This window comes from Oncorhynchus mykiss, chromosome 8 (genome assembly GCF_057628025.1).
Source record: "Oncorhynchus mykiss isolate SJ-2025 chromosome 8, ASM5762802v1, whole genome shotgun sequence".
In the NCBI taxonomy this organism is placed as follows: Eukaryota; Metazoa; Chordata; class Actinopteri; order Salmoniformes; family Salmonidae; genus Oncorhynchus; species Oncorhynchus mykiss.
The window spans coordinates 23,146,500-23,168,133 of record NC_143029.1 but is presented as its reverse complement, the minus strand read 5'-3'; the positions used below and the strand labels follow the sequence as shown (position 1 = coordinate 23,168,133).

The 21,634-nt window shown below is 41.9% G+C and overlaps 1 protein-coding gene across 4 annotated transcripts in view; it reads left to right on the top strand.

Moving 5' to 3' along the window:
• The first annotated feature begins 3,777 nt into the window (after positions 1–3,777).
• The window catches only part of txlnba (taxilin beta a), a 29,257-nt gene continuing 11,400 nt past the window's right edge, over positions 3,778–21,634 (top strand). For 2 of the 4 annotated variants that reach the window (XM_090242948.1, XM_090242947.1), the window contains exons 1-5: positions 8,453–8,593; positions 11,873–12,208; positions 13,974–14,065; positions 14,695–14,865; positions 19,548–19,742. In XM_090242948.1, coding sequence (XP_090099074.1) covers positions 11,887–12,208; positions 13,974–14,065; positions 14,695–14,865; positions 19,548–19,742 — 780 coding nt within the window. In that variant the 5' untranslated portion in view covers positions 8,453–8,593; positions 11,873–11,886. Of the gene's footprint in view, positions 3,996–8,452; positions 8,594–11,872; positions 12,209–13,973; positions 14,066–14,694; positions 14,866–19,547; positions 19,743–21,634 lie in introns of those variants that run through there. The other 2 variants (XM_090242946.1, XM_090242945.1) reach the window with 2 other exon arrangements.

Genomic DNA, 21,634 nt, shown 5'->3' with positions numbered 1-21,634 from the left:
TGTAAGCATCATGGAGACTAGGGTTCATGCAGATTTATAGGATATTACGACGTTCAGACTGAAATAGGAGCAAATGATTGATGGATGACGGGAGAGTATATCAAGATATTCAAATATTTTAGTTAATTCGGGAAACGGTAACTCGTTCAAAATACTTTCCCCGTGGTGCCGCAGATTACTACTTAATTAATTGTTATATGATTAATTATATATGATTAATAATAATAATAATAATTGAACGTGGAATGTAATTATTCAATGAATAGCCGTCATCGCATTAATGATAGCAACGTCACGACAGAGGCCACTTGCCTAGTTAAATAAAGGTTGAAGAAAATAAATAAATAAATGGCGCTACAAGCTTGGCAAGCTTGGTATTTGGGGAGTTTCTCCCATTCTTCTCTGCTGATCCGCTCAAGCTCTGTCAGGTTGGATGGAGAGCATCACTGCACAGATATTTTCAGGTCTCCCCAGAGATGTTCGATCGGGTTCAAGTCCGGGCTCTCTACAACATAAAATCCATGTTTACGTGTGTATAGTGCGCATGTTATTGTGTGTTTGTATACATGTGTCTGTACCTATGTTTGTGTTGCTTCACAGTACCCGCTGTTCCATAAGGTGTATTTTTATATTCTTTTTAAATCTAATTGCACTGCTTGAATGAGTTACTTGATGTGGAATAGAGTTCCATGTAGTCATGGTTCTATATAGTTCTGTGCGCCTACCATAGTCTGTTTAGGACTTGGGGACTGTGAAGAGACCTCTGTTGTTATGTATTGTGGGGTATGCATGGGTGTCTGAGCTGTGTGCCAGTAGTTCAAACAGACAGCTCGGTGCATTCAACATGTCAAAACCTCTCACAAATACAAGTAGTGATGAAGTCAATCTCTCCTCCACTTTGAGCCAGGAGAGACTGACATGCATATTATTAATGTTAGCTCTCTAAGGGCCAGCTGTGCTGCCCTGTTCTGAGCCAATTGCAATTTTCCTAAGTCTCTCTTTGTGGCACCTGGCCACACAACTGAACAGTAGTCCAGGTGCAACAAAACTAGGGCCTGTAGGGCCTGCCTTGTTGATAGTGCTGTTAAGAAGGCAGAACAGCGCTTTATTATGGACAGACTTCTCCCCATCTTAACTACTATTGTATCAATATGTTTTGACCATGACAGTTTACAATCCAGGGTTACTCCAAGCAGTTTAGTCCCTTCAATTTGCTCAATTTCCACATTTTTCATTACAATATTTAGTTCAGGTTTAGGGTTTAGTGAATGATTTGTCCCAAATACAATGATTTTAGTTTTTGAAATATTTAGGACTAACTTATTCCTTGCCACCCATTCTGAAACTAACCACAGCTCTTTGTTAAGTGTTTGCAGTCACTTCACTTGTTGTAGTAGCTGACGTGTATAGTGTTGAGTCATCCGCATACATATACACACTGGCTTTACTCAAAGCCAGTGTGGCATGTCGTTAGTTCCGTTGTTTTCCACACGTCTTCATTGATAGCTAAATTAAACTTTCAAGAACAATGCAATGCTTCTGAATACTTTCCAAATACACTGTACATTTAATTTGTGGTCCTTTAGCAGATGCTCTTATCCAGAACGACTTACACTTACTGCATTCATCTTAAGATAGCTAGGCGGGACAACCACATGTCACAGTCATGGGAAGTAAGTGTTCCCTCAATAAAGTAGTTATCAGCAAAGTCAGAGCTAGTAGGGGGGGAAAATTCAAGTGGGAGTGTGAGTTCACGAAAGACTTTAAAAATATGTATGTTGGGTTGGGGTGCAGGGTTTGAGTGTGTAGGGTTTGAGCATGGCCTGAACGTAGGGTACTAGCGAAGTAGGATACTGTGCAGTACAACAGACAAGCCATGGCTTTCACTATCAACCTCCACATACTGTCAAGCTGCTGAGATAGTGCCCCATCCCCCACCCCAATCCTGGCCACCTCAATCATGTTCTGAATAATTACATTTAGGATTCTAATCCCAGTCCAGCAGTAGGATTCAACATATTCTTCTGCTCAGTCAATCCACATCAATCAGATGAATCTGAGTTGCCATTTAGCCAGTCATTGAATTTGACCATATAGAGGGTTCGGGGTCAGTAGCTACATTTCTTTTAAATATACAGTTCAGTGCTGGCCTATGAAATAGATGGTGCAGAGGCAAAGCTTCCACATGAAATCCATGAAATGAAATAATTAACATTTATGACTTGGCAAGAAGTAGAAGTAGTGTTGCAGCTGGTGGTAAATCAGGGCGCCAACGCAGTTACAAAATGCACTCTGGAGCAGTTAAATGCTCATCATCGGGAGTCATTCCATAAAAGTTTTAATTAAAAAGAGGTCATTTAGATGGCCCAGTGCCATTTTGGCTGCCTCCTGTAAATGTTGATAGCTGATGTCCATCATATATTCCATTGGATTAAATGTATACACATTTGTATGAGTCCTACAAACAGCTCTATTAAATACTTCTATATAACATGAGACATGGCCGTTTTTACAGCAGTCGCAACACAACATAAGCTTTAACTAGGGCCAGGGGAGGAGGTTATCATGACCACATGATACACTACATGACCACAATTATGTGCTCATCGAACATCTCATTCCAAAATCATGTGCATAAAAAATCAAGATGCTGGAACATTGCTGCGGGGACTTACTTCCATTCAGCCACAAGAGCATTAGTGAGGTCAGCCACCGATGTTGGGTGATTAGGCCTGGCTCGCAGTCGCTGTTCCGATTCATCCCAAAGGTGTTCGATGGGTTTGAGGTTAGGGCTCTGTGCAGGCCAGTCAAGTTCTTCCACACCAATCTTGACAAACCATTTCTGTATGGACCTCGCTTTGTGCATGGGGGCATTCTCATGCTGAAACAAGAAAGGGCCTTCCCCAAACTGTTGTCACAAAGTTGGAGGCACAGAATTGTCTAGAATGTCATTGTATGCTGGAGCATTAAGATTTCCCTTCACTGGAACTAAGGGGCCTAGCCGAACCATGAAAAACAGACCCAGACCAGTATTCCTCCTCCACCAAACGTTATAGTTGGCACTATGCCTTCGGGCAGGTAGCATTCTCCTGGCATCCGCCAAACCCATATTCATTGGTCAGACGGTGAAGCGTGATTCATCATTCCAGAGAATGCATTTCTACTGCAGTCCAATGGCGGTTGCTCGACCATGTAAACCTATTTCATGAAGCTCCGACGAACAGCTCTTGTGCTGACTTTGCTTCCAGCAGTTTGGAACTCGGTAGTGAGTGTTGCAACCGAGGACAGACAATTCAGTACTCGGCTGTCCCCTTCTGTGAACTTGTGTGGCCTACCACTTCACGTCTGTGCCGTTGTTGCTCCTAGGTGTTCCACTTACAGTTGACTGGGGTAGCTCTAGCAAGGCGAAATTTGACAAACTAACTTGTTAGAAAGGTGGCACCCTATGACGGTGCCACGTTGAAAGTCACTGAGCTCTTCAGTAAGGCCATTCTATTGCCAATGTTTGTCTATGGTGATTGCGTGGCTGTGTGCTCGATGTTAAACACCTATCAGCAATGAGTGTGGCTGAAATAGCCGAATCCACTAATTTGAAGGGGTGTCCAAATACTTTTGTATATATAGAAAAACTGGGCCCTAGTTATGAGCCATCTATGTGACATGGTCAGGAAAAACTCAGTGCCCTAAACAAGAGCTATAATAACCAGACAATCCAAACTTGCACGGTAAAACTGCACCAAACCTTTCTTTAAAAACAGCCCCTGGAGATTCCAGGAAGGACAGGCAAGGGTGGGCCTTTGAGCTGCCCTCCAGCAAAGCCTGATCAGAAAGGCTATTATTGTGGCCCCCCATACGCTGACAGCTTCTCCACTTGATGTGAGCAGAGTTGAGTTGCAGGAAGTTATTTTGAGGGGCTTGCCTGTCACAGCTGTTGCCTCAGTCACCAGAGTCCTGTTGGACCCTCTTCACTTTTCTCTTTCTATCCCCTGGACCTGGTAAGTGGATTTCCCAAACACTTTTACACACTGTTCAGGTACAGAAATTCTATGTCAAGTTTGAGTTTTTGGTGGACTTTTCTTTGAGCTATGTCTATCTGCCCTGTTTAGTTCTGATGATTAGTAAAACACCGCTTCATGATGTGTGGTGACAAAGTTGATGAGTTGTCTTTGGCGTTACCTTCGGATTATAGTGACAAATGTGTTGTGCTAGTGTGACATGTGTAACTTATGTAGTGTAAAGCTAACTATTCTGTATCATTATGGTGAATTGAGTTGGTGGTGAAGTATTCTCCTGTGTTAGTTTGGTCTGAAGTCGCACTGAATTATTCAGTGTTTTTTTTGATTTGTGTTGTTTATTCAACATTATCAGAGGAGGTTATGATCTATTCAAAATCATCAACTGAAACACATTGTCTTTAAAAATATATATGTCATCTCATCAGATGTTTTATCAGCTAACAACGAATAATGTAGACATTTAGAACATAATGTCAACTGCGTTTTTCACACTTCTACATTAAAAGTGCCGTCATCGACATCAACAGATACGTGGCTGGAATAACAAATAGCTTGACCATATTTAGAGGCTCCTAAAATAGAGTGAGGCCTCGGAACAGGTGCCATGTGCCTGCCCGCTGGAAGCAGGGAGGGTGGGAGAGGGAAAGGGGCTGCAGGGGGGGGGGGGGGACTAGGGCTAATTTTATCCTGATAAGCAGGGAGCAGTCATGTAGCAATAGAGCTGAGGGATAAACAACCTCTGGATGCTTTAAATTAATTCTGTATTAAATCAAATAGAGAAGTGGGAAGGGAGGCTGCTGGGCCTGAGGTCTATTTGTGACAGGGCAGATTTAAATCCTCACATTGGTATTGTTTCCTAACTCCTGACAGGCTATTGGGTTTTGTGCTATTTTTCACCACCCACAGTGATTTGTTCCACATGCATCAGACTGAAAGTTACTTTACTGAGAATTAATACTATACCTAGTATTCGGTCTAAGAGAAGCTTAAACATCAGATTAAATATTACAAATGTACATTTCTGAGTTTTCTTTCAGAAAATGTTCATCTTTTAGATTAACAAAGAGATATTGCAGTTTGGAGATTTTGTTTTAGATTTAAGCAAGTGGTACACAGGTCACCATTGCTGTTGATTCTAAGAAATATTGTGCTGCTATTTTTATTGACTTGGCCAAAGCTTTTGATACGGTAAACCATTCCATTCTTCTGGGCCGGCTAAGGAGTATTGGTGTCTCTGAGGGGTCTTTGGCCTGGTTTGCTAACTACCTCTCTCAAAGAGTGCAGTGTATAAAGTCAGAACATCTGCTGTCTCAGTCACTGCCTGTCACCAATGGAGTACCCCAAGGCTCAATCCTAGGCCCCACGCTCTTCTCAATTTACATCAAAAACATAGCTCAGGCAGTACGAAGCTCTCTCATCCATTTATATGCAGATGATACAGTCTTATACTCAGCTGGCCCCTCCCCGGATGTTGTGTTAAACGCTCTACAACACAGCTTTCTTAGTGTCCGAAAGCTTTCTCTCCCCTTAACCTTGTTCTGAACACCTCCAAAACAAAGGTTATGTGGTTTGGTAAGAAGAATGCCCCTCTCCCCACCGGTGTGATTACCACCTCTGAGGGTTTAGAGCTTATACAAATACTTGGGAGTATGGCTAGACGGTACACTGTCCTTCTCTCAGCACATATCAAAACTGCAGGCTAAGGTTAAATCTAGACTTGGTTTCCTCTATGGTAATCACTCCTCTTTTACCCCAGCTGCCAAACTAACCCTTATTTAGATGACCATCCTACCCATACTAGATTACTGAGACGTAATTGATAGATTGGCAGGTAAAGGTGCTCTCGAGCGGCTAGATGTTCTTTACCATTCGGCCATCAGATTTGCCACCAATGCTCCTTATAGGACACATCATACCAGTCGCAAAACCCACTGTATACCTGTCGCAAGATCCACTGGTTGATGCCTATTCTAAAACCCTCTAGGGCCTCACTCCCCCCTATCTGAGATACCTGCCGCGGCCCTCATCCTCCACATAAAACACCTGTTCTGCCAGTCACATTCTGTTAAAGGTCCCCAAAGCACACACATCCCTGGGTTGCTCTTCTTTTCAGTTCGCTGCAGCTAGCGACTGGAACAAGCTGAAAAAAAACACTAAAACTGGACTCAATCATGGACACTCTTACTGACAGTTGTGGCTGCTTCGCGTGATGCATTGTTGTCTGTGCCCAATAATGTTTGTACCACGTTTTGTGCTGATGCCATTTGTTGCTACCATGTTGTTGTCATGTTGTGTTGCTACCATGCTGTGTTGTCATGTGTTACTGCCGTGCTATGTTGTTGTCTTAGGTCTCTCTTTATGTAGCTTTATGTAGTGTTGTGATGTGTGTTTTGTCCTATATAAAAAAAATATATATCTCTGCCCCCGTCCCCGCAGGAGGTTTTTGTCTTTTGGTAGGACATCATTGGGGCGGCAGGGTAGCCTAGTGGTTAGAGCGTTGGACTAGTAACTGGAAGGTTGCAAGTTCAAATTCCTGAGCTGACAAGGTACAAATCTGTCATTCTGCCCCTGAGCAGGCAGTTAACCCACTGTTCCTAGGCCGTCATTGAAAATAAGAATTTGTTCTTAACTGAATTGCCTGGTTAAATAAAGGTTCAATAAAAAATGTCATAAAAAACACAGATAGCGGTCACGCGCACCTGCCTACAATTGCTAATAACCCATCAGCAACTGCTTGACTATATGTGTTAAAGTGAAAATCTGAGGCCCACACCCATGCCTGACCTGAAAATGTGCACAGTCAAAGACTGCAGAACGATTTTATGACAAGGGGTGCAGAATTTGTTGTTGCTCCCTGATTTAGATTTGTTTCTGCTTATAATTTCTGACATTTTGGTAGGCTATTTGATAGTCAACTTGTCTATAATTAGATACATATAGCTTATCTTTGGTTGCCATAGAATGAATTCTTCAATCTAGTTGACTTAGGTAAAGTTCTCTGTCATCGTTCGCGGATGACAAAAAAAGGTTTCTGATAAGGTTTCAGTTCAGCTTTGATGCATATTTCACATGGTTGAAATCAGCTTTTATGATAAAGACAGCACCAACTGGGCAATGCATTCTCTCATGATGCAGAAATAAAGAAATCATATTCCTCCACTCCTGTTCCCAAGTCCAAATTTAGCCTACATTTGGTGCATCATTTTACTGCAAGAAATGCTTAATTCTGCATGAGTTATTATTACATTTCTAAACCATACCAAACCCTCTTTGGTATGGTGTCCCAATATTATTTTTTTTTTGGGGAAGTGTGATCATAATCATTAGGATATTTTAGCTATCCTCAGTAGATGACATTCTAAATGCCCCCAGCCTTAAGATGTGATGTAAAGAGCTAACTTGCACTTGATGTGCGTTTTTAGGCTATGGATGAGAAAGTGAACTTGTTCAAAACATTTAGCTCTGTTGTATGCTGATTTGCGATCTATTAACAGCAAGGGTTGCATTAAATAGGCTCAATATTTCTTTATGATGCATTTGGGGATATTCAATTTATTCGCATTAAACGTGAAAGTGTATACATGTACGCCCTTTATATATACAGTTGAAGTCGGAAGTTTACATACACCTTAGCAAAAATACATTTAAAGTCACATTTAAACTTCACCATTCCTGACAGGTTTGTAGCCCTCCTTGTTCGCACAAGCTTTTTTCAGTTCTGCCCACAAATTTTCTATAGGATTGAGGTCAGGGCTTTGTGATAGCATCTCCAATACCTTGACTTTGTTGTCCTTAAGCCATTTTGCCACAACTTTGGAAGTATGCTTGGGGTCATTGTCCATTTGGAAGACTAATTTGCGACCAAGCTTTAACTTCCTGACTGATGTCTTGAGATGTTGCCTCAATATATCCACATCATTTTCCTACATCATAATGCCATCTATTTTGTGAAGTGCACCAGTCCCTCCTGCAGCAAAGCACCCACCCTGTGCTTCACTGTTGGGATGGTGTTCTTCGGCTTGCAAGCCTCCCGCTTTTTCCTCCAAACATAATGATGGTCATTATGGCCAAACAATTTTATTTTTGTTTCATCAGACCAGAGGACATTTCTCCAAAAAGTACGATCTTTGTCCCATGTGCAGTTGCAAACAGTAGTCTGGCTTTTCTATGGCGGTTTTGGAGCAGTGGCTTCTTCCTTGCTGAGCGGCCTTTCAGATTATGTCGATATAGGACTCGTTTTACTGTGGATAGAGATACTTTTGTACCTGTTTCCTCCAGCATCTTCACAAGGTCCTTTGCTGTTGTTCTGGGATTGATTTGCACTTTTCGCACCAAAGTACGTTCATCTCTAGGAGACAGAACATGTCTCCTTCCTGCACTGTATGACGGCTGCGTGGTCACATGGTGTTTATACTTGAGTACTATTGTTTGTACAGATGAACGTTGTACCTTCAGGCGTTTGGAAATTGCTCCCAAGGAAGAACCAGACTTGTGGAGGTCTACATTTTTTTCTGAGGTCTTGGCTGATTTCTTTTGATTTTCCCATGATGTCAAGCAAAGAGGCACTGAGTTTGAAGGTAGGTCTTGAAATATATCCACAGGTACACCTCCAATTGACTCAAATTATGTCAATTAGCCTATCAGAAGCTTCTAAAGCCATGACATCATTTTTTAAAAAATTTTCAAGCTGTTTAAACGCACATTCAACTTAGTGTATGTAAACTTCTGACCCACTGGAATTGTGATACAGTGAATTATAAGTGAAATAATCTGTCTGTAAATAATTGTTGGAAAAATTACTTGTGTCATGCCCAAAGTAGATGTCCTAACCGACTTGCCAAAACTATAGTTTGTTAACAAGAAATTTGTGGAGTGGTTGAAAAATGAGTTTTAATGACTCCAACCTAAGTGTATGTCAACTTCCGACATCAACTGTAGGCTATGCACTTCATTAAATTGATCGATGTCATGCCTGCTCCCGCTCCCCCTTCCTGGCACTCGAGGGCGCCAGGCTGCCCATCATTTTACGCACATGTCACCTTCTTAACGTGCATCAGCGCTTGATTGGACTCACCTGTACTCCTTCACGTTTTGATTGCCTTCCCTATATCTGTCTGTTCCTCTGTTTCATACCCGTGTCAGCATTAATGTTTTTTATGTCCAGAAGCTCTCCTGTCCTGCTTCATATATGTTTATTAATTAAATGTTCACTCCCTATACTTGCTTCTCGTCTCCAAGTGCCTGTCCTCACAGAATGCTGACACCACAATTTGAAGCATCAGGGAGTTTTTGCTTTTGTTTTTATTGGTAACGTCGGGTCCGGGAGCCACTGCCGATGGAGCCGGGGGGCCTCAGTTGGCTCGTCGGGCTTCCACGCCTTAGCTGGCTCGAGAGGTTTTCTTGCCTCGGTTGCCTCGGCAGGTTCCCATCCCACGTCATGCCTCAGCCGGCTCGTCAGGCTTTCACGCCTCAGCTGGATCATCAGCCTCCCATGCCTCAGTCGGCTCATTGGGCTTCTACGCCTCGCCCAGGTATCACGCCTGCCCCCGCTCCCCCTCCCTGGCGCTCAAAGGGGACAGACTGCCCATCATTACGCACACCTGTCACCTTAATTACGCGCATTAGCGCTTCATTGGACTCACCTGTACTCCTTCCCATTTTGATTGCCTTCCTTATATCTGTCTGTTCCTCTGTTTCATCCCCGTGTCAGCATTAATGTCATTATGTTTTTCATGTCCAGACGCTCTTCTGTCCTATTTTATGTCTGTTTATTAATTAAATGTTCACTCCCTGTACTTGCTTCTCGTCTCAAAGCATCTGTCCTTATCATCAAATCAGTTATTGTTTTCATGCTCAAACCATGAGCAATAGGCTACCTGTCAAACTCAGCCATTTCTCTCAAAACACAGGGATGTCGATTGGCACGGGGCTAGTACTATCAGAGGACTTTGGAGTTTGCCAGAAAAACAGTAGGTTATTCTGATTAGTCAATGCCATATTTCAGTTTTCATTTAACCAATCTAAACAGTATGCTACTGTTCCCTTGACATGCCATAGGCCTATTTGAAGTCCCGTCTTGTGACTGTCAGATTTGTTTAGCGCCTCACAATCATGACATAACATAGCGCTGGCAAGGCTTTCATCCTCTTTTACCACTTCACCAAATATTTTACAAACATTACTTTTCTGGCCCTCCCTTCTCATTATTTTCAACTCTCCTTTCCCAGCTTTTGTTTTATTGAATTAAACTTGGACAATGTCCGTTTTGCCTGCGATTGACGTTAAGTTTTTCTACCCGTTCTCAAAAGCATTATTTGGAGATTGTCTGTGTAGGCTATTTGATGCGTTTACAGCCCTGAAGTTTAGGCTTATGCACTAATACCAGATAGCCTAAAATAGTGAAAGAAAAGCCTCAATGAAGCCTATATAAATTGCACAATAATTATACATTTATGGATTTTTTTAAAGGCATTGCTTCTCTTTATTCAAACCTGAATGACCCTAAAACCGTCCACCCGGCGGATATGAGTCATCCCGTGCACCACTATTACACAGGTACCTTTTTAGTATAGTTAGTATTATTAGTATAGTTGTCCGTTTTTTTGTTAGTTTTCTAATGTGTCTCCGTATCTGCCACATGGGTAGTAGTACACTACCTTACCAAAATTATGTGGACACCTGCTCATCGAACATCTCATTCCAAAATCATGGGCATTAATATGGGGTTGGTCCTCCCTTTACTGCTATAGCAGCCTGCACTCTTCTGGGAAGGCTTTCCGCTAGATGCTGGAACATTGCTGCGGGGACTTTCGGTTTCCATTCAGCCACAAGCGCATTAGGGAGGTCGGCCACTGATGTTGGGCGACTAGGCATGGCTCACAGTCTGCGTTCCAATTCATTCCAAAGGTGTTTGATGGGGTTGAGGTCAGGGCTCTGTGCAGGCCAGTCAAGTTCTTCCACACCGACCTTGACAAACAATTCTGTATGGACCTCACTTTGTGCACGGGGGCATTGTCATGCTGAAACAGGAAAGGGCCTTTCCCAAACTATTGTCACAAAGTTAGAAGCACAGAATCTTTGAGAATGTCATTGCTGTAATGTTAAGATTTCCCTTTACTGGAACTATGGGGCTTAGCCCAAACCGTGAAAAACAGCCCCAGACCATTATTCCTCCTCCACCAAACTTTACAGTTGGCACTATGATTTGGGCAGGTAGTGTTCTCCAGGCATCCGCCAAACCCAGATTTGTCTGTCAGACTGCCAGATCGTGAAGTGTGATTCATCACTCCAAAGAACGTGTTTCCACTTCTCCAGAGTCCAATGGCGGCAAACTTTACACCACTCCAGCTGACACTTGGCATTGTGCATGGTTATCTTAAGCTGCTCGGCCATGGAAACCCATTTCATGAAGCTCCCGACCAATGGTTCTTGTGCTGACGTTGCTTCTGGGGGCAGTTTGGAACTCGGTAGCGAGTGTTGCAGACGATTTTTACATGTTAAATTCACTCGGTGGTCCCATTTTGTGAGCTTGTGTGAGCCGTTGTTGCTCCTAGATGTTTCCACTTCAATAATAGCACTTACAGTTGACGGGGGCAGCTCTACGAGTGCAGCAATTTGGCGAACTGACTTGTTGGAAAGGTGGCATCCTATGAGAGTGCCACATTGAAAGTCACTGAGCTCTTCAGTAAGGCCATTCTATTGCCAATGTTTGTCTATGGAGATTTCATGGCTGTGTGCTCGATTTTATACACCTGTCAGCCACGAGTGTGGCTGAAATATCCACTAATTTGAAGTGGTGTCCACAGACTTTTGTATATACAGGACATCTAACATCCTATATCTCTGTCCCCTCTCAGCCACATCTGTGAGAATGGAGATCAACGTCCAGTCTGTTGCAGAGGTCATCCCAGCCCAGACCAGTGTGACTCCACCACCGTCCCCAGTCACAGCAGAGACCCCGGTCCCTCTACCCCAGGAGGGCCAGCACATGGACCCCATGGAGGAGTTTGGTCATCGGCTGGATGAAATTATCAACACCTATGGCTCCGCAGCCAGCCTGATAGAGAAACAGTGCATCATCCTGGAAACGGATAAGGTGGAAGAGGAGGCAAGCGGAGAGGAAGCTGATGAAGTCACAGCCGCCAAGAACACCAGCACGGGCAAGGATGCAAAGAAGTTGCTGAAAGGCTTAGGTAGGTGGATTTAGGGAGGTCAATGTTTTGTTTTCCTCATGCATTACTTGGATTGTGCAGTTTTGTTTTTAAAGACAACATTAACACTTTGATATATTTAGAAAACATAGTCAAGTCCCACAACCTTACATTCAGCAGCAGAATGGTTTTGTATTTCAACACAGCTATGCTATAATCTGTTGTTGTCCGACAACAGTATCTGTGAGCGCAAAGACGGGGCAGTGTGCTAATGAGATAGACAAGAGGAGGTATTCTAGTTACCACTCAACAAGCATTCAATTGACAGAACATGTGTTAAAATAAATTATTGGATACATAATGATGTATATCGCGCTTAAGAATAGTTTTCATTGACTTCAAATATATACTGAACAAAAATATGAACGCAACATGCGACAATTTCAAAGATTTTACTGTTACAGTTCATTTAAGGACATCAATCAATGAAAATAAATTCATTAGGCCCTAATCTATGGATTTCACATTACTGGAAATACAGATATGCATCTGTTGATTACAGATACCTTAAACAAATGGGCCTCACAATGGGCCTCAGGATCTCGTTGCGGCATCTTTGTGCATTTAAATTGGTGGACATTCCTGCAGTCAGCATGCCTATTGCACGCTCCCTCAAATCTTGAGACATCTGTGACGTGTTGCGTGACAAAACTGACAATTTTAGAGTGGCCCTCTACTGTCCCCGGCACAAGGTGCACCTGTGTTATGATCATGCAGTTTAATCAGCTTCTTGATATGCCACACCTGTCCAGTGGATGGATTATCTTGGCAAAGGGGAAATGCTCACTAACAGGGATGTAAACAAATGTGTGAACAAAATTTGAAAGAAATAAGCTTTTGTATGGAACATTTATGAGATATTTAATTTCTGTCCTGAAACATGGGACCAACACACTTTACATGTGTTTATATTTTTGTTCACTGTAAATGGGGTGGCAAGTAGCCTAGCAGTTAGAGTGTTGGGCCAGTAACTGAAAGGTTGCTCGTTTGAATCCCTGAGCTGACAAGGTGAAACATTTGTCAATGTGCACTTAAGCAAGGCACTTAACCTTAATTGCTCAGGAGTCACTGTTAACAATGGAAGACCATGGCCATGACCCTACTCTCAGGGGGAGTTGGGATATGCAAAAAAATAAATCAAATTCACACATGCGTATAATACACACTTGTAAATGTTTGAAATAGAACAAATATAAGCATCCACCAAATTATTATTATATAGTCAGAGGATGCATTCCTTCATCTTCTTTTGAATCTAAGACTTACTGTATAAGTGGGCAAGATCATTTAAAATCATGACTGCTTATCCACAAAGGAACAAGTAGACATGTTAAGTGTCATGTTATTGTATCTCAACATCCATCCAGGTTGTGCCATGTTCAGACTGTGTTTTGAGGACAGGTTACACAAGTTATGGGGAGAGGCCTGCTTCAGAGCAACACAAAGTGTATTTTCTAACCAATAGCAGATGTTGGAGATAGTTTCTTTGCCTCAACATGAAACCAGGCCAGCAACAGAGGGTAATACAAATCTTGGTTACGCATTTTCAGCCATTTGATTTTATTTGCTTTTCCAAAGCCATAGGTGTCAAGATGCAAGAGCTTTCATGCAGGGGAAATTGCTTCAGAAAAGTATTTATTTTGAAACCATTTATAGAATGATCCCTGTTGGCCTTTTTTCATCTTTCTTTTTCTAGTGCCTGTCCAAATGGAAACAAACACTACATGATTTCTCTCTATCCACACAGGAAAGGAGGGCACGCTTCTAATGCAAAGTTTGAACAAGCTGTGCACGCCAGAAGAGAAACTGGATGCTCTACTCAAGAAGTATGCCGAACTGGTGAGTGTTCTCTTCTCCCCTCTATCAGCACACCAGAGAGTAGAGTCTTTCAGCACAGCAGGAACCAGCAGCAATAAAACAGACCAGGGAAAGTTAAAAGGAAACAAATAAAAGCACACATGAATCAACAGGGAAAACAGAGAGTGCCTAGTGAGATCTTGAAAGTGGTTCAGTCTCGTACCGTGATGACCTAAATATTCTGCGCCTCTGGCTGCAAAGGCGAATATGAACGCAAAGGCCATATTCCATAATAAGACAGCTAGCTACAACATGGCTCTGTAATTACTCAACAAGGCAACATCAGGAACACTAGGCATTTTGAATAATATTACCAAAGACATCGCCTACCAGTCTACTTCATGTGTAGTAATTGGACAGTTCCTACATATACAGTGCATAGTATCACCAGGAAAAAGAAAGAGACAAACCTAAAGAGATGTCGAGATGAAACAAATATATACCCATCTACCCACCCAGCCATACCAAATCCTCTTAGGACATGTTTTTATTATTTTAGTCACCCAGTCGGTTGTTAGCCAAAAGCAGCTTAGACAGCCCAAGTCTGAACAGAGGGCAGAGGCTGAAAGGCAGTGCAATGTATATGTCACATCTGTCTGCATGGTCCACAGCTGGAGGAGCGTCGAGGGGAGCAGAAGCAGCTGAGGTTCCTTCAGAAGAAGCAGGGCCACATGGGGAAGGAGAGGGACCAGCTCCAGTACGAGCACAGCAGAGCCATCCTGGCCCACAGCAAACTGGAGGGCCTCTGCAGGGAACTCCAGAGGCACAACAAGACCCTCAAGGTGGGTGATAACTGTTCGGCTCCATCACTACACTAATCTACTCGACATTATGGGTTCAAGACCCTGAAGGTGGGTTGATGCTCACTGCTCAGCTCTAAAATAACTCAAGAAATCTGTCATTAATTTTGACGTTTTCACAGAGGAGATCTTAGTCGTGCAATTTTACATATCTAACTAAGATGTTTGGTGCAGTATTCCTCAGGTGAACAAAATGTGCATGAAAATGAGTTGTCTATCATTGAATGACAACAAACACTTAATTGACGAATCCCTACTGTTGACCAATGACAGATGAAATGGCGTAGACTTTGGCTCCAAACTTCAGCTTGCCTTGAGAACATTGTTTGTGTGTATGAACAGCCGAAAACTCTTACCAAAGACCAAAATGAACAAAAATGCTACAAAATGTCTTAATATACAGTACCAGTCAAAGGTTTGGACAGACCTACTCATTCAAGAGTATTTCTTTATTTTTACTATTTTCTACATTGTAGAATAATAGTGAAGACATCAACACTATGAAATAACATATGTAGAATCATGTAGTAAGCAATAAAGTGTTATAAACAAATCAAAATATATTTTATATTTGAGATTCTTCAAAGTAGAAAGTTCTACTTAACCCCAGTGTCATGGCTAAATTCCCAATCTGGCCTTCATACCATCATGGCCTGGAGGTGTGTTGGGTCATTGTCCTGTTGAAAGACAAATGATAGTCCCACTAAGCGCAAACTAGATGGGATGGCGTATTGCTGCAGAATGCTGTGGTAGCCATGCTGGTTAAATGTGCCTTGAAATCTAAATAAATCACAGACAGTGTGACCAGCAAAGCACCCCCACACCATCACACCTCCTCCTTCATGCTTCACGGTGGGAACCACACATGCAGAGATCATCCATTCACCTACTCTGCGTCTCACAAAGACATAGCAGTTGGAACCAAAAAACTCAAATTTGGACTCTTCAGACAAAAGGACAGATTTCCACCGGTTTAATGTCCATTGCTTGTGTTTCTTGGCCCAATCAATTCGCTTCTTATTATTGGTGTCCTTTAGTAGTGTTTTCTTTGCAGCAATTCGACCACGAAGGCCGGATTCAAGTAGTCTCCTCTGAGCAGTTGATGTTGAGATGTGTCTGTTACTTGAACTATGTGAAGCATTTATTTTGGCTGAAATCTGAGGCCCAGTTAACTCTAATGAACTTATCCTCTGCAGCAGAGGTAACTCTGGGTCTTCTGTTCCTGTGTCGGTCCTCATGAGAGCCAGTCTCATCATAGCGCTTGATGGTTTTTGCGACTGCACTTGAAGAAATGCTAACATTTGACATTTTCCAGGATTGACTGACCTTCATGTCTTAAAGTAATGATGGACTGTCGTTTCTCTGTCATTATGTTCTTGCCATAATATGGACTTGGTCTTTTTCCAAATATGGCTATCTTCTGTATACCACCCCTACCTTGTCACAACACAACTGATTAAATTCATTTTTAACAAGGCACACCTGTTAATTGAAATGCATTCCAGATGATGACCTCATAAAGCTGTTTGAGAGAATGCCACGAGTGTGCAAAGCTGTCATTTAAAAAAAATATATATATATATATTTCACCTTTATTTAACCAGGTAGGCCAGTTGAGAACAAGTTCTCATTTACAACTGCGACCTGGCCAAGATTAAGCAAAGCAGTGCGACACAAACAACACAGAGTTACACATGGAATAAACAAACGTACAGTCAATAACACAATAGAAAGGTCTATATAGAGTGTGTGCAAATTAAGTAAGATTAGGGAGGTAAGGCAATAAATAGGGCGTAGTGGCAAAATAATTACAATTTATCTATTAAACACTGGAGTGATAGATGTGCAGAACATGAATGTGCAAGTAGAGATACTGGGGTGCAAAGGAGCAAAACAAATAAATAACAATATGGGGATGAGGTAGTTGGGTGGGCTAATTACAGATGGGCTATGTACAGGTGCAATGATCTGTAAGCTGCTCTGACAGCTGATGCTTAAAGTTAGTGAGGGAGATATGAGTCTCCAGCTTCAGTGATTTTTGCAATTCGTTCCAGTCATTGGCAGCAGACAACTGGAAGGAAAGGTGGCCAGTTGGCTTTGGGGATGACCAGTGAACTATACCTGCTGGAGCGTGTGCTACGGGTGGGTGCTGCTATGGTGACCAGTGAGCTGAAATAAGGCGGGGCTTTACCAATAAAAGACTTATAGATGACCTGGAGCCAGTTGGTTTGGCGACGAATATGAAGCGAGGGCCAGACAACAAGAGCATACAGGTCGCAGTGGTGGGTAGTATATGGGGCTTTGGTGACAAAATGGATGGCACTGTGAAAGACTACATCCAATTTGCTGAGTAGAGTGTTGGAGGCTATTTTGTAAATGACATTGCCGAAGTCAAGGATCGGTAAGATAGTCCGTTTTATGAGGGTATGTTTGGCAGCATGTGTGAAGGATGCTTTGTTGCGAAATAGGAAGCCGATTCTAATTTTGGATTGGAGAGTTTTAATGTGAGCCTGGAAGGAGAGTTTACAGTCTAACCAGACACCTGGGTATTTGTAGTTGTCCACATATTCTAAGTCAGAACCGTCCAGAGTAGTGATAATAGACGGGTGGGCAGGTGCTTGCAACGATCAGTTGAAGAGCATGCATTTAGTTTTACTTGCATTTAAGAGCAGTTGGAGGCCACGGAAGGAGAGTTGTATGGCATTGAAGCTCGTCTGGAGGATTGTTAACACGAAGGGCCAAAGAAGGGCCAATGTAGGTCATCAAGGCAAAGGGTGGCTACTTTGAAGAATCTCAAATATATTTTGATTTGTTTAACACTTTTTGGTAACAACATGATTTCATATATGTTATTTCATAGTTTTGATGTCTTCACTATTAATCTACAATGTAGAAAATAGTAAAATATAAAGAAAAAACATTGAATGAGTAGGTGTGTCCAAACTTTTGACTGGTACTGTATGTACAAACTGTTCCTGTATTGGAGTCAACCTTTAGTTGACTCCAATACACAGCAGGGGAGCAGAGCAACAATCTACCAGCCTCTTACTGTATGTTTAATCAACTGATCTATTGATGTCTCACTGTTGGTAGCTGTGAGTATTGAAACTCAAATAGACTTGATGAGTGAAATAGGACATCAAATGCAGGAGAGAGAAAATGTTACTGTCCACTGCACATTTGATTTTGTTTCTTAAACTACTGGTATTTTCATTCTAAAAGTTAGATGGCTAAAGGGGCCACTTCCAAAAGGCCTTGACTCTCTTCCCTGAGTCAGAGTGCTCTCAATGTGAGAGGGTCATAGCTCAATTAGCCCTTACATGCTTGAGTGTCCTGTTACATCTATAAATAATAGATTGACACATGTTTTGTCATCCCATTATAAGCAGTTTGTCTGTAAGGTTTCAAAGAAAGTCCATGACCAATAGCACTACCTAATTTGGCCACATGCTTAAGCAAAGGTTGCAGGTTTAGCATAATCAAAGATTTATATTGTGTTGCCACTGCTGTTAGTTCTCTTAATGTGAAACCTCTTCAGCTAAATCTCCGGTTTTGATTACGTTTATCCCTTAATTCAGCATCACTGAACCCAGTTTCACGTATTCTTTGATTCACAGCCAACAATTATGTACACAGTATGATTAAATTGGCATTTGATTTGTTTATGAATCATTTATAAATCACCCTATTGGTCATTAATGGCATAATGCTCAATGATCTGTAAACAAATTGACCTTTTTCACTGGATCAGTATCCTGTCTATTGTGTACCACTTACACAACCTCGGGGACGTATTTCATCTCCTGTTCTTCTCCCCTGGGGAGGTAATTGGACACCCCGTCTCTCTACACTTGGAGGACCTCTGTTGTCTCTCACTGCCACACTGCGCCGTGTGTGTGTATTAGTGTGTGTGTGATTCACACTCAGGCCTTGGGAGGAGACCCCTCAGACACAGGGCACCGGTGTCGTGGCTCTCTGACAAGAGGGATGGTCTCATTGGTCTATTGTGGCATCTGCCCTTCGACTATAAATCAAAGGCAAGAGAAAAAGGCTCAGAGGCACAAGCAGAGGATGGGCGCGGCCCTCCCCTGATGGGCTAGAGCTCTAAAGCCTTGACACATCCATCTCTTTCCTTCTAACATCTTCACATTTCAATGTCAAAAGGAAATCAGGTTGGAAGTAGAGTTAGGGTTATCATTTGACTATTGGGTATAAACGATTGATATGCAGCAATCATTATGCAAAAATGAACATTGTTAGTACATGCAAAGTGAATCAAAATGTGCCGATTTGAATGGGAATGTGACAGCTGTTCAATGTGGAACATCATGTCTTGTCATCTGGTAGCAGAGTCTGAGGAGGAGTGGCGTTAATGTGCTTTGCTACTTCAGTGGTAGGAGCTCTGTCTTTGAGCACTTAGCTGCAGGTTGAATTGAGTTACATTTCCCATGTGGGAGCTTACGCCTGTGTCATTTGTAAAATAAACAGCCATGTCTTAATATAGAAACTCTGGCAATGCTTGGCTTGCTTCTCAGTAAGCTAAGTCTGGAAACTGGCATTTCACAAACCTGACCCCAGCAACTTTATGAGAGGGTTGTGTTGGAGGTTGACTAAAGTCTGAATGTATCTCTCTCTCTCTCCCTCTCCCCATCCCTCTCCCTCAGGAGGAGACCCTTGCGCGTTGTCGTGAGGATGAGGAGAAGCGCAGAGAGATCACCACTCACTTCCAGAGCACGCTGACAGACATCCAGGCTCAGATCGAGCAGCACAGTAACCGCAACAACAAGCTGTGTTCGGAGAACACCAACCTGGCAGACAAACTCAAACACATCATCAGCCAGTATGAGCAGAGAGAGGAGGTACACGACAGGAACACTTAACCTCACTGTTACATGTCTGTAAATCTGTACACCCTCATCCCCGGCCTACTAACCCCATGCATGCAGGCTCCAGTCAGAGAGTCATTTGATAACCAAAGACGTTATTGATGATGATTCATCTACAGGAAATGAACACTTGTATGTAATGTTGAGTGAGATAGCTGTGACAAAAGAGTTGAGTCAGATAAAGACACTCAGAGACACTTAGAGGCATGGCTGGCCGCAGGAAGATGTTTAGAGGTGGGGGTGCTGGGGGGCACCCTTACTTCCCGCTGCTATGCTTAAATCTATTATTGCTTCCTACTCACATCAATACTTAGAGATATAGCCGGCAAGGGCTCCTTATTTGTGCTGTATACATGACAAATTCATACCCTTTTTAAGGTTGAATCTCACTAATTGAGTGACACTATAACATACAGCATAATCACAAAAAAACACACTTAATATGTTGTGAAATTTGTTACGAATGTTTTGTATTGTAATGTTTTTCAAATGTATAGTAACATTCAAAAGTTTGGACACACCTACTCATTCAAGGGTTTTTCTTTATTTTTACTATTTTCTACATTGTAGAATAATAGTGAAGACATCAAAACTATGAAATAACATATATGGAATCATGTAGTAACCAAACAAATCAAAATATATTTTATATTTGAGATTCTTCAAAGTAGTGACCCTTTACTTAGTAGCAATGCAAATATCATGGTACAGCTGCATAGACACTCAATCATCATGTTACTTCTTAATAGTACGATTATAAACATATATTATGATGAATAGAATTTAAACTTGTGTCTCATTAAATAAGTGTAGCTAGTTATAATTGTAAAGGCTCAGCAGATAATAAGAAAAGACGATCAGTATTTACCTGGCTAAAAGAGAAGGAATATAATATCTATTGTTTACAGGAAACAATTTTAGATGGAGTTGTGTGGAAAAAGGACTGGGGGGGGCCAAATATACTTCTCCCATGGGGAAAGAAACTCAAAAGGGGTGATGATAATAATTAGCCATTATTTTGATCCAAATGTGCACATTGTCCAAACAGATCCTCAAGGTAGATGGATGATGTTAAATTTGTTATTGGGCCATACACAGATATGGCTCATTAACCTATAAGGTCCATATAATGATGATCCACACTTCTTGAAAATGTACACACTAAAGTTTGGGGTCACTTAGAAATGTCCTTGTTTTTGAAAGAATAGCAATTTTTTTGCCCATTAAAATAACATCAAATAGTTCAGAAAATACAGTGTAGACATTGTAAATGACTATTGTAGCTTAAAAGGCAGATTTTTTATTAAAAATCTACATATGCCCATTATCAGCAAAGGTCACCGTATTCCAATGGCATGTTTAATTTAACCTTTATTTTACTAGGCAAGTCAGTTAAGAACAAATTCTTATTTTCAATGATGGCCTAGGAACAGTGGGTCAACTGTCTTGTTCAGGGGAAGAACGACAGATTTGTACAGGGGTTTGATCTTGCAACCTTTTGGTTACTAGTCCAACGCTCTAACCACTAGGCTACCTTGCCGTCCCACGTTGTGTTAGCTAATGCAAGTTTATCATTTTAAAAGGCTAATTGATCATTAGAAAATAATTTTGCAATTCTGTTAGCACGGCTGAAAACTGTCATCCTGATTAAAGAAGCAATAAAACTGGCCTTCTTTAGACTAGTTGAGTATCTGGAGCATCAGCATTTGTGGGTTCGATTACAGGTTCAAAATGGCAAGAAACAAATAACTTTCTTCTGAAATCCGTCAGTCGCTGGGCAATACGGACTTTCAGCTCCCTCCAAATATTTTCTATTTGGTTCAGGTCTGGAGACTGGCTAGGCCACTCCAGGACCTTGAGATGCT